Genomic DNA, 14,110 nt, shown 5'->3' on the forward strand with positions numbered 1-14,110 from the left:
TTCCTCCCACAGTCTGAAAGACATGTTGGTTAGGTGCATTGGCTATGCTAAATTCCTATGGGATGCAAGAGTGGCACCAATAGCGCAGGTTCAATTCCTGTACAGGCTGAGGTTATTTATTAAGGCCCACCTTCTCAATCTTGCTCCTTGTTTGAGGTGTGTGATCCTCAAGTTGTCACCACCAGTCACCTACGACTGTGGTGACTTTACCTTACCTTGCGTTAAGATCAGAGTCTAACTTAATCGAACAACTCAAGTCGATAACTTTAGCTCTGACAAAGGGTCACCCAGACTTGAAATGTTGACTCTATTCTCTCTCCACAGAGGCTGTCAGGTGAGATTTTTCAGCATCTTCTGTTTTTGTTTCAGATTCCCACAAACGCAGTATTTTGCCTTTATCAATAACTTTATTACTAAATCAGCAACAATAAATTTGAGTTAAGTTTTGGAAAAAAAATCGTTGGCCAGCACAGGCTAGATAAATTTTTAGAATCTTGTGCAGGAGGCCATTCGACCCATTGAGATTGCATCACCACAAGCCCACCCAGGTTTTATCTACGTAACCCCATGCATTTACCTCAGTTAGTCACTCTGACACTAAGACAATTTTGCATGGCCAATGCATCTAACCGGCACGTCTTTCGGACTGTGGGAGGAAACTGCAGCACCCAGAGGAAACCCACGCAGAATGGACAGCATGTGCAAACTCCACACAGTGATCCGAAGCCAGAATTGAACTGAGTCCCTGGAGCTGTGAGGCAGCAGTGCTAACCACTTTGCCACTGTGCAATAACCTCTTAATTTTGCAGTCCTCCCCTCTCAGAGAAGCAGCTACGTAACTGCATGTGTAGTCCCCTCTGCACACTGTAAATGATCAGACAGCACAAAGTTGTGTGCCATCTGAATCAAAAGCAAAGCACATTGCAGCACTATTAAATAGCACAACCAAGATAATGTTCTATTACCGTTAGGTAAATTGAAGTAAATTCATTTGAATGTTGAAGATTATATCCATGCGTTCATTTACGGGCACGTCACTGAAGGTGGTGACACTCTGCTCTGGTGTTTTCTGTGCCTGATACATTCACTAGTGCAAAGCGAAGGGCTGCCTTTGTTTGTAATACGCAGAATACAACACAATTTGCACTAGGTACAGTAACATAGATACACAGAAACTAGAAGTAGTAGGTCATTTGGTCCTTCAAGCCTGCTCTGCCATTCATTATGTGGAGATGCCAGCATTGGACTGGGGTAAACACAGTAATAAATCTCACACCATGTTAAAGTCCAATAGTTTTTATAAACAAATCTGTTGGACTTTAACCTGGTGTTGTGAGAGTTCTTACTGCCATTCATTATCATGGCTGATCATAGAATTCAATGTCCTGACATCCCCTTATCGCTTGAGCTCCTAGAGTTGTATCTATTTTTTTCTTAAAATCAGACATTTTGGCCTCAACTACATTGCAGTAGTGCATTCCAGATTCATCACTCTCTGGGTGAAGAAATTTCTCCACACCTCAGTTCTAAAAGACTTGCCCCTTATCCTCAAACTATGATGCCTAGTTCTGGACTCCCCCCACTATCAGGAACATTCTTTCTGAATCTACTCTACCTAACCCTGTTGCAATTTTATAAATCTCTATGAGATCCCCTCTAACTCTTCTAAATCCCAGTGAATATGATCCTAACCAACTTAGTCACTCATCTGACAGACCTGCCATCCCAGGAATCAGCCTGATAAACCTTCACTGTACACCCTTTATAGCAAGGGCATTCTCCCTTAGATAGGATACCAAAACTGGACACAATATTTCAGGTGTGGCCTCACAACATTCTATACAATTGCAGCAAAACATCCCTACCCCGATACTCAAATCCTGTCACTATGAAGGCCAACATACCATTTGCCTCCTTTACTGCCTGCTGTATCTGCAAACTTACTTTCAGCGATTGATGCACAAGGACTCCAAGATCTCATTGAATATCCACTTCTCTCAATTTACACCCATTAATCTGTCTTCCAATTATTGCTACCAAAGTGGATAACCTCACATTAATCTACATTATACTGCATCTCCCACGCACATGCCCACTTAGCCTGTCCAAATCACACTGAAGCATCTCTGCATCCTCATTGCAGCTCACCCTCCTATCCAACTTTGTATCATGTGCAAATCTGGGGATAATACATTCACTTCCCACTTCCAAATTATTAATACATAAATGTGAACAGTCCAGGTCCTGGCACAGTTCCCTGTGAAACCCCACTAGTCACTGACTGCCAATCAGTAAGACACATTTGCTTCCTATCTGCTAACCAGCTTTCTATCAATCTCATATTATCTGCAATCCCATGTACTTTAACTTCACATAGTAGTCTATGTGAGACCTTGTCAAAAGCCTTCTGAAAATCTAAATAAACCACATCCACTGGTTCTCCTTGATCAACTCTACAAGTTACATTGTCAAAGAATTCCAATAGATTCATCAAGCATGATTCCCCTTTTGTAAATCCATGCTGACTTTGTCTGATAGGAAAGGCAGTGATACAATGCCAAGTGAACATAGAACATTACAGCACAATACAGGCCCTTCGGCCCTCGATGTTGTGCCGAGCTATGTCCAAACCCAAGATGAAGCTGTCCCACTCCCTATCATTCTGATGTGTTCCACGTGCCTATCCAATAACTGCCTGAAAGCTCCTAAAGCGTCCAAATCTATTATCACAGCAGGCAGTACATTCTACACCCCAACCACAATCTGAGTAAAGAGTCTCTCTCGGACATCCCTTCTATATCTCCCACCATGAACCTTATAGTTATGCCCCCTAGTAACAGCTTTATCCACCTGAGGAAATAGATATGTTCAGAGACTATCCCCCTCATCATCTTATAAACCTCTGTTGTCGCCTCTCATCCTCCTCTGCTTTAAAGAGAAAGCCCCACCTCCCTCAACCTTTCCTCATCAGGCCTAACCTCCAAACCAGACAGCATCCTGGTAAATCTCCTCTGCACTCTCTCCAATGCTTCCACATCCTTCTTATAGTGAGGTGACCAGAACTGCACGCAATATTCCAAATGTGGTCTCACCAAGGTCCTGTACAGTTGTAGCATAACCCCATGGCTCTTAAACTCAAACCCCCGTTAATAAACGCTAACACACTATAAGCCTTCTTCACGGTCTATCCACTTGAGTGGAAACCTTCAGAGATCTGTGGATATGAACCCCAAGATCTCTCTGTTCCTCCACATTCCTCAGAACCCTGCCGTTAACCCTGTAATCTGCATTCAAGTTTGTCCTACCAAAATGAATCACCTCACACTTAAACTCCATTTGTCACTTTTCTGCCCAGCTCTGCATCCTATCAATGTCTCTTTGCAGCCTACAAGAGCCCTCCACTTCATCCACTACTCCACCAATCTTGGTGTCATCAGCAAATTTACTAACTCACCCTTCAGCCCCCTCTTCCAAGTCATTGAGTGCATTGTGATCGCTGAAGTGTGGTGAGCAGGAATTGTGCACAAAATCTTTTTAAAACATTGGCAAATCAGAAGTTAGTGTTTAATATGTTGGCAAAAATATTAAAACATTTGAAGCGATACATTAAGTAATGGTTTTTATTTCACAATAACTGAGCAGTAGCATATTTGACTGTACAGGGGAAACATCCACTTAGATCAATTTTGTACACTTTGTTTATAATAAATTTGTCAAAGCAAAGCATGTGAGAATTTGTGTCATCCATTACCTTAATCCATGTCCCATTATTTATCTTTGCTCACTGTATCAATATTTGTGTCTTTATAATCAGTTATTTGACCCCTCAAAATGCCTGCAGCTTTCGGAAACTGCAGGTGTAGGGCTGAGAAAAAAAGAATGCTTTTTTTAAAGGCAAATTATCCTGAGCATAATTAAATATGATAAAAAATGTATGAACAAGATTCGAATGCTACACACCATCAAGGATGAAATTCTTGCATGGAAATATTTACAAAACCGTTAATGAAAATATCACACTCCATTCCAGCTTGAAATAGAGAAGTCATTGTTTTCACCGGAATTAATGAATGCATGAATTCCATCCCTTTGCCGATTGTTTCTGGTCCACTCTCTAGTGGCAAAGCATTATTGTCAAGTAAATCTAAATAACAAACAAAATGGACACTGACTCAAACAAAATGAAAATCGCATCAAGACCCGACCATGCTTAAACAAGTGTGATGTCTGAGATTTTATTTTAAACACAGTAAAATAATAAATATATGCAAGTGCTGTACTTATTCTGTCATAAAGGATTAACAGATCAATTAACAGTCATGAAAATGATTTTAATGATCTGTAAAAGTGATTCTTGTTAAATTCCAATACTTTCCATGAAATTAAATGTACAGTTGTGGTAAAAGAACATTCAATAGAGGATTAACAATGGAGTATATCATATTCTGAAGGGCCTCCAAGTTTAATGACTTCCTCCTCTGCAAAGTATGCTGCATCTCATCAATCCCCAAGTGCCTTTTAGAAGTATAATGTATTTTCATTTACTTATTTTTGCAGCTACAGAAGCTCATTTTTCATTTGACACCCGTTTTAAGGGAAAGTGTTTTCTTTGAGGACAACATTCAATAAAAATAATACATACAAATCAGTAGTCGCAATGCAACATGTGCAGCATACCAGAACATTTTAGTCCGAAACTTCCATTTTTTTGTAGTTATTACACAACAGGCTAGTAAATCAGACAGTTAGTAGGCTGCAGGAATATCTGAATACTAAACGGTAAGAAATCTGACCGCAACGGCGTCTGGCCAAAAATATACAATTTGTAAACATAAGCAGATTCTGCGAGCATCAGCCTTAAAGTAACAGCTTAATCTGTCACCACGTAAATTCATTCCATCTTTTTTTAAAATTACAAATGCTTCATAGCCCACAGTATGAAGGCCTTTGGCTATTACAGTTTGCTACTTAAACAAAAGGAATATATTTCAAGGTACAGATCAGCCAAAATAAATCATATGGTTTAACCAGTCAGGAATTCCCTGTTATTTTGCAAGAATATTAAAAAATTGAAACACTTAACTTCATAATCATGTTAAAGGCAAAAAGCAGGCATCGCAACTCTCATTACTGAATACTGTGCCTAAAACCAACCACAATTTCTGAGCCTTAAGTTCAATTTCTTTGAATATTAAAGCATTTTTAACTGAGGTAACGATTGGCAGCAGGCCTGCCTAAAGCACAAATGGAAGATAATATGACCCCCTCCCCAAGTAAAACATTTTACAGTTTATTTATTAGTGTCACAAGCAGGCTTACATTAATACTGCAGTGAAGTCACTGTGAAATTCCCTCCGGTGCCTGCTTAGGTACACTGAGGGAGAAGTTAGCATGGTTAATGCACTTCACTTGCAACAGAAAATTTAGGGAGCAACAGGACGTAGGAATAATGGCAAGGGTTTCAACTTACCAAGTTCTTTCCTAATGCTTGCCTCGGCCACCATTCCCTAAACATACACAACTCCAACATGTGCAAACATGTTTGATCGACTGGCTAAATCATTTAAGTTAACTGAGTTTAAAATGTAGACTAGAAACTCAAATGTATGTAAATCTTCCTGAAAGTGAAATACGATTTCTCTCAGAGTTGGTTTCCCTGGCGCATGGAATAAGGTGTAAATGGCAGAAACCAGGAAGCACCCAAATTTAATTAAGACTTCTGGAATTTGATTAGGATAATGCACCAATTTCGAAGAATTAGTCCAAGTGTGCTCAATTTGTCAGACATCTGAAGAACAAATTTGCATTTATATAAAGTGTTATATCCTCAGGATGTCTAAAGCACTTCAGAGCCAATTAATTATTTTGTGAAGTGCAATTGCTGTTACATGTGTAAAATGTTGCATTTAACAAAGTGCCACAAACAGTAAAGGAGCGAATGACCAAATAATGTGTCTTACTGCTGGTGGTTAACAAGGAATATTGACCAAGACACCTGAAGAATTCCCCTGCTGCCCTTAGGATAGTGCCATAATATTCAGGAGCTGATAAATGGGCCCTTAATTTAATGTTGATTCTGAACACCTTCAACAATGCGGCACCCCCTCAGTACTGAACTGAACCTTCAGCCTGGAGTGTGCTGTCAGGAAAGCACACTCTTCTTAATCAGATGAGTACTGCCAATTTAGCTTAATTCTCAAAATCCTCTTTGCTTTCCCTAAAAAAGGGATGAATATTTTAGTGCCAAAATTACATTCAAAGAAAAATAATTCCAATGCAATTGGCTCTTACATAATAAGCACAAAATTCCTAAAATAATATTCATGAATATCATTTGGCTGATATAAACCGTTGAAAAAATTGATGGACAATAGTATATCCAAGCCTATGTATGTTACTGAAAGGAACATTAAGCTAAACAATTGGGCTTTAGTAGAAAACACTAGAGAAAGACTAAAAATTATTGTTGGTATTATTAATGGCATCCCCTTGTCCACAATTTCAATGCAACTACTTACACCGTGATTTCAGATGAATTAATACCTCTGGCAAAATATCAGACAACTGTTTGGTTAACATATTAACAGTGCCAATGGTAATTCTCAAGTTTAAGGCGGCCATTGTTTAAGACCCACTATTATTTTCTGAGCCATGACTGCATGAAAGCAAACTAAACAAAGCCAAGGATAAGTAGCTGCTAAAATGTTTCAGGTAGTTAGACATTTCCAAAATCAGTCAGTATTATTTACTGGCCCATTAAAATCAAAATATTTGTACGAAATCCTAAATGTAACTTCACTTAATATCAATATAATTGCTGTAAAGGGCTTGACGATTAAAACAAAAATCAGCATTTTCAAGGTATAACTCACTGTAGTTTAGTGAATTTAATTCAGATTTGTTTAAATTATGCATAATATTTTAAGCTCCTGTCAAATAATACAGAAATGAGCGGGAAATACTTAGGCCAACTGCATAAGCTCAAAACTTGCACCTGGAAAAAGCCCCACTAGAAATGCAGGCATTTGCCTAGACCATCAGATTTATTGCAATGGCTGTATGTGTAGGTTGACGCTTTCATTCAGGGAGAGTTTCTATGTATAAAACAAATGAGAGAACTCAAGGCTGTAAAATATTCATAGAAATAAACTGGCTACATTTTAATCATGTCTTGATTTTGAGACTGAAAAAGATAATACCACAAACATACGACTGCAGGGCCGGGAAAGAATAGACAAAAATGACCAACTACAGTCATGCAAAAATACACCAGGGGCTGAAATTCAACTTGGGCAGTAACACATAATGGGCAATTGCAAATCAGCATCCATAACTCTGGCGTGGTGTAAAATGGGCTGCCGATCGCACGATATTGCCCGTTTGAGAGACCACCAAAGGTGAACTTCACTCCCATTTTGTTCCAAGTCTTTTCTAGCCTAGTTCTTTTGTTTGGCACTGATCCTGACATCTCCATTAATACTATCGTACTATACAGGGAACGCCAGTAAAGTCAGAAGCAGTGTGTGATCAATAATTTGCAGTGCAAGCCACATAAGCTACGTAACAGAGTCAGGATTTCCTGGTCAGTTCTTGCAGTAATCCACAGAGCTTTGATAGCTGCCCTCTCAGACTCTTGCTGCTCATGGATTTGAGATGAGTAATTCCACAGTTTTCTTTACTCAGTGATTGCCAAAGTCAGCACTAATACTGACTCAAAACAGAAATAGCAGGACAGTAACCCTAAATAAATGGCAGCCTGCTACCATTTAAACGAAGGCACATCATTTAGAACGACGCCATTTATCAAAATATTTTTAATTCACTTTTTTGTATAAAGAGAAATTATAGTATTAACATGCAAATAAATCAACACCCCCGTCCAGCATTCTTTTAACATGCTGCAGTATAGCTTAAATGAATTCTATGGAGTCTCTAAGGTAATCAGTACTGTAAGTATTCAGAATTCTGTGCACACATCTCAAAGTGTTGTCTGTGAGTGTGGAGATACTGGCACTGGAGAAGATGAGGTGGATGAATTGGCAACGTGGGGAAGCATCCCTGTTGGAGAATCAGAAATTTGCAGTTCCTCCAGTTTCTTCAGTAACTGCTCTCGGACAACCAACAACTCTTTGTAGCGTTGCTGCACTGGGTCCTGCTGCTCAGAGAGGGGACAGGAAAGATCCTTACCGAAATGTTAACATTTTACAGTAATGCAAAAAATCCCCCGATATTCATTCATAGAGGTTTACAGCATGGAAACAGGCCCTTCTGCCCAACTTGTCCACGCTGCCCCTTTTTTTAAACCATTAAGCTAGTCCCAATTGCCTGTGTTTGGCCCATATCCCTCTACACCATGTAACTGTCTAAATGCTTTCTAAAAGACAAAATTATAACCACCTCTACTACTGCCTCTGGCAGCATATTCCAGACACTTACCACCCTCTACGTGAAAAAATTGCCCCTCTGGACCCTTTTGTATCTCTCCCCTCTCACCTTAAACCTATGCCCTATACCTAAACAACTAACATTTCGAGTGAACGTTGAAACAGTTTTACTGCATCCGTCGGGATTCGTGTCCACAATGGTTTGCCCTATCATGCTCCTAAGAAAGTGATTAACCAGGTTCTAACCACGCCATAGGTTGCACACCAAAGTTGAATTACTACTGGCATCCCTTTATGAACTCCTGTTCTATTCCTGGGTCAAGAAAATTATAAAGCAGACTTAACAGTGCAAATCCAAAAATATTTAAATTCAAAAGCAAAATGCTGCTGTTCTTCTTGGAGTAAAAGGGGCCAAGGGGAGATTTGACAGAAGTGTACTAGACTATGACAGGCTTGATTAAGATATGGCAATTTATAGGGGGAGAGATAGGGTGAACAGTTGGAAGCTTTCTCTCAGGGCAGAAATGACCATTACAAGGGGGCACAAGTTCAAGGTAAAGGAGAGATTCAGTAGAGACTTGCGAGGGAACTTTTTTTTTAAACACAGTGACTGGTGGGAGCCTGGAATGCCCTGCCAAGTGAGGTGGTTGAGATAGCTATATTAGTGATATTTAAGACTTATCTGGATAGGTACATGAACAGACATGGAATAGAAGGAATATAAACAGTTGGTCTAGATGAGACGAAGCGATCAGCGCAGGCTTGGAGGGCTGAAGGGCCCATTCCTGTGCTTGTACTGTTCTTTGAAATCAAGGAAAGCATGTTCCCATTAGTTGGTACAAGACCCAGGGGACACAGATTTAAGGCTTTGGGCAAGAAATTCAGTGGAATGTGAGGAAGGATTTTATTCTACAGCGATTGGCAATGACTTGGAACTTGCTGCCCACGAGGACGAGGAAATGAAAGATAATGGACGTGCACTAGAAGGAAATAAAACTTGCAAGGTTAGGAACAGAGTGAGATAATGAGACTGGATTGCTCCACAGAGCAAGCATGGACCTAAGGAGTCATACAGCCTTCCCCTCTGCCTTCAATGACAATGAATGGTGCATTCTCTACTAGCACACTTCCTCACAAAGGACAGGACATAGGTTTATCTGCAAAATACCGCTGGATTAATTCACAGTGTGACTTGAACAAGTGCCTGACAAAGCAGAATATTTCCCCCAGAGAGGGTGACCAATTTGATAGGCTGCCTCACATCGGCAAAACTTTCATATCCTTACAGAAATATTGTATGCATACTCCTGAATATCACATACCTGCTGCCTGAACCAAGGGTTCCACCGAATGTAATAGTTGACCCAGAGATCCAAGTGCCGCATGCTGGCTACTGGGTAGAGTACACGGTGTTGGTCTTTTGTATAAAAGGGATTGATGTACTTGTCAATTTCACTGTTTATATAAGACCATAAGGACACAGTTCTTTTTCGCAATTCCTTGAACCAACAAAACAAAAGCATGGCTTTTAACACAATGTTGAATAAATATAGAAAAACTACAAGTATCAGCTGGAAACTTTCTGCTGGTTACCACCTACAGCCCTCCCTCAGCCGATTAAGCAGTACCTCCCCATGTTAAACACTACTTGGAAGAAGCGCTGAGTGTAGCAAGGAAGCAAAACATACACTGGCTGAGCACTTTAATTTCCATTACCAAATGTGGCTTGAAAAAACCGCCACTGATTGAGCCGACCGAATACTAACGGACATAGCTGCTAGACCGGGCACGCAACAGGTAGTGAGGGAACCGGCATGAGAGAAAAATCTCTTGTCTCACAGGCATTGTCCATGGCAATGTTGGCAGAACGACATCCACACAGTCCTTGTGGAGATAAAGTCCCCACTTCACAGAGAAGAAATCCTCAAGCATATTGTATGATATTAATACTAGCAACAAACTAGAACAGGTCACCAGCATCTGCTGTGCACTGTGGGCCATCGGCAGCAGCAAAATTGTATTCGACCATGTTCTGCAGTCTCTTGGCCCAGTTTATCCCTCATTTTACCATTACCATCAAGCCTAGGAATCTACCCTGCTTCAATGAAGAGTGTAAAGGAGCAGGCATACCTAATAATCATGTGCCAGGCTGGTGGAACTGCAACACAGGACTACATGCCTGCCCAATCCATCACACAAACTAGCCTCCTGTCCATCAACTTTGTCTACACATCCCACTGCCTCAGTAAAGCACCCAGCATAATTAAGGACCCCACACATCCTGGACATTCCCTCTTCTATCTTTTTCTGTCAGGGAAAAGATACAAAAGCCTGATATCATGTACCCACTGACTCAAGAACAGCTCCTTCCCTGCTGCCGTAAGACTTTTGAATGGGCCTACCTTCCATTAGGTTGATCTTTCTTTACACCCTAGCTATGACTGTAACACTACATTCTGCACTCTCTCCTTTCCTTCTTTATGAACGGTATGCTGTCTGTATAGTGCACAAGAAACAATACTTTTCACTATATGCCAATACATGTGACAATAATAAATCAAATCAAATCTAAACTGCCAAGCAGCATGCTGTAATTAAGCAATCTTCCAACCACCTGATCAGGTCAAAGCTCTGCAGTCCTTTGAAGTCCAGTATGAATGGTGGTGGATAATTAAACATTGAATCAGAGAAGGCAGTTCCAAAATCATCCCCATCTTCTATGATGTGGGAGCATAGGAGCGGTCTTACCATCCCCCTGTGACATTCAAAAAGATCATCACCACTGAATCCATCCCCACAACATCCTGGGGGTTACCATTGACCAGAAACTGAAATGGACCTGCCATAGAAGTACTGTCACTACAAGAACTGGCTGGGTTCCTCCATCATTGAGGATGGGGATATTTGTGGAGCCTCCTCCTCCAGCGCATCGTTTAACCATTCTCCACCATTTACAGCTGGATGCGGCAGAGCTGATCCGTTGGTTGTGGATATTACAATGAGAGCAACACTGCTGGATGCACCTTGCCCACTAGATGGCTATCAGAAAGTTTCCAAAATTCTGCATGTACCAACCTCCTTCAACCGCTGCTGCTCACAGGTATAAAGGAAAGTCCCAAACTGGCAGCTGTACAGGTGATCCAGAATGGTAATCAAGAAAAGCTCATTAAACTGGAAAGCTGTCGGAAACTAGAGCCAAAGAAAAAAATAACGTTAATGAAAAGCATTGTTTTTAAGCATGTTTTGTGAAATTTCTCTGAAGATGGGCTAAGTAACACTGGATGAAGCAAAGTTTGGGTTAAATTGTGCTTTGCTCCATAGCAAGATGAAATAACAGATTATTTCAAATGGATGCAACATATAATCAACTTAAGGATGTCAAATAATATCAGACTCTAACTCACCGAAGTAGCTTACTTTTACTTAGCTTAAACAGAATAACGCATCTGTATAAAATCAAAATACTGTAGATGCTGACACCTGAAACAAAAACAGAAGATGCTAGAAAATCTCAGCAGGTCTGACAGCATCCGTGGGGAGAGAATAGAGCCAACGTTTCGAGTCTAGGTGATCTTGTGTCAGAGCTAAGAACAAGGTGAATCAGCAGAGATTTGTACTACGAGGGTGGGGGGCTGGAATGGAACAAAGTGAATGTAAATGAGGCTACAGAAGGCTCAGAAAGGTGATAAGTGTCCATTAAGTGATCAGATTGTGTGAATGGCAGAACAGTGGTACAGATGGTTAAGGGACTGCCCGGGGATTATGGCAGTTGCCCTGAAGAAGTGGGGAAGGGGGCAAGGAGAGCATCCAAACCATCCTAGGCCACTGCTCTCACCCCCTCCCCACCTTCCCAGAACCAGGATAGGGTCCCCCTTAGCCTCAATTTTCACCCCACCAGCCTATGCATTCCAAGGATCATCCTCTGCCATTTCCTCCAACTTGCATTCTGCAGGGACTGTTCTTTCCAGGACACCCTGATCCACTCCTCCACCATACCCAACACCTCAGCCCCTGCCTGCACACCTTCCCACGTAATCAGAGAAGATGCATCACCTGCCCCTTTACCTCCTCCCTGTTCACCGTCCCAGGTCCTAAACACCCATTTCAGGTGAAGTAGTGCCTCACATGTACTTCCTTCAATCAGGTATATTGCTGCTCCCAATGCAGTCTACTCTATACTGAAGAGACCAAACGCAGACTGGTTGACCGCTTTGCCGCACATCTTCAGTCTGTCTGCAAGCAGGACCCAGACTTTCCTGTCGCTTTCCACTTCAACACACCATCCTGCTCTCCTGTCCATGTGCAATGTTCCAGTGAATCTCAACTGGAAGAGCAGCACCTCATCTTCCGATTGGGCCTTCTGGACTGAACATTTACATTCCCTTTGTCCCATTCTAGCCCCCCCACCCTCATACTATAAAGCTCTAATTCTCTTTGCTCTTAGCTCCAATGAAAGGTCATCTAGGCTCGAAGCATTGGGTCTGTTCTCTCCCCACAGATGCTGTCAGACCTGCTGAGATTTTCCAGCATTTTCTGTTTTTGTAACCCGGCTGTATTCTGTCCAACATCCCAGGACAGCAGTTCCAGGTCTTCATGGCCTGTCTTGTGCACTGCCTTTTTTTTGCCCCTGAAAGTTAATATACCCTTGGCTCAATGTCAATACCACTTTTGTCTCAGGAAAAGAACACAAAACAGGCATGTACAAACTGAATACCTCCCTCAGAGTCCAGTCCACCAGTCTAACTTGGTAATGATTTCTGCTGAGTTCAGATGAACAGAACTGTCACAACAGGACTGAAAATATACAAGTTTCTCGAATGTCAAACACTCTCCAGGATATTAGTTTTAAATAGTCCACTTGAAACCTACCACATTCTTGTTACCCTTATAGTCCTGTAAATTTAAACCTTTTACAGCTTTTATTTATATTGCGCCTTTGAGGTAATAAAATATCTCAAGGGGATTCATAGAATTATAAAACAATATGTGATGACAAGCCACAAAGAAAGACTTGCACTGATATTGGCACCAGACATAAGGAGCTATTTGGTCAGAAGGTCAAAAGCTTGGTCAAAGATGTACGTTTTAAGGAGTGTCTGAAAGGAGGAAAGTGAGATAGAGGGGCAGAGAGATGCAAGGAGGATATTCTAGAACTTAGAGCCTACGAACTAAAGGCACGGCCATCAATGTTGGAGTGACTCAAATTGAGGATTTTCAGAAGGCCAGAATTACAGGAATTTGGATTGCAGAAGGGGGAGGAGAGGGAGACAGAGTGACTGAAAATAAAGATGAGAACAGTCAAGCGTAGGAGGGTTAAGGAAGGATTGACAGTTTCAGCAGCAGATGAGCTGAGCTAAGCTAGCAGCAAAGTTGGGCAATGTTACAGAGGTGGAAAAAGGGTAATGGCACATATTTGCATTCAAGAGTTCTTCTCAGGGTCAAAAATAAGGTTGGAGCAATCTAACTTAGCCTCAGACAGTTGAGTGGGGGGAGATGGGATGGTACCTTAGGGATTGGGGCATGAGGCAAATTTAACTTCAAAAGAATTTATTAAAATAATATATCCATATCCTTTCTGTGGAATAGGCAAAACCTTCAGATATGTGATGGTAGTCAAGAGTTGTCTGTCATGCACTTTAATATAAAATCATAGAAATCCATTCGGCTACACCAACTCCCTGACACAGTATTTTACTCAGGTCCTCTCCCCCACTATATCCCAGTAA

The 14,110-nt window shown here is 41.2% G+C and overlaps 1 protein-coding gene across 1 annotated transcript in view; it reads right to left on the minus strand.

Annotated features, from left to right (window-relative positions):
* Positions 1–3,606: 3,606 nt before the first annotated feature.
* LOC145342339 (myotubularin-like) overlaps positions 3,607–14,110 on the minus strand; it is a 103,448-nt gene continuing 92,944 nt past the window's right edge. Inside the window, exons 13-15 of the mRNA XM_080187845.1 lie at positions 11,460–11,573; positions 9,707–9,883; positions 3,607–8,155 (exon numbers count right to left, since the gene is read on the minus strand). Coding sequence (XP_080043971.1) covers positions 7,979–8,155; positions 9,707–9,883; positions 11,460–11,573 — 468 coding nt within the window. The 3' untranslated portion in view covers positions 3,607–7,978. The remainder of the gene's footprint in view (positions 8,156–9,706; positions 9,884–11,459; positions 11,574–14,110) is intronic.

The sequence above is a fragment of the Carcharhinus amblyrhynchos genome, chromosome 4 (genome assembly GCF_965287045.1).
Source record: "Carcharhinus amblyrhynchos chromosome 4, sCarAmb.v2.hapA, whole genome shotgun sequence".
In the NCBI taxonomy this organism is placed as follows: Eukaryota; Metazoa; Chordata; class Chondrichthyes; order Carcharhiniformes; family Carcharhinidae; genus Carcharhinus; species Carcharhinus amblyrhynchos.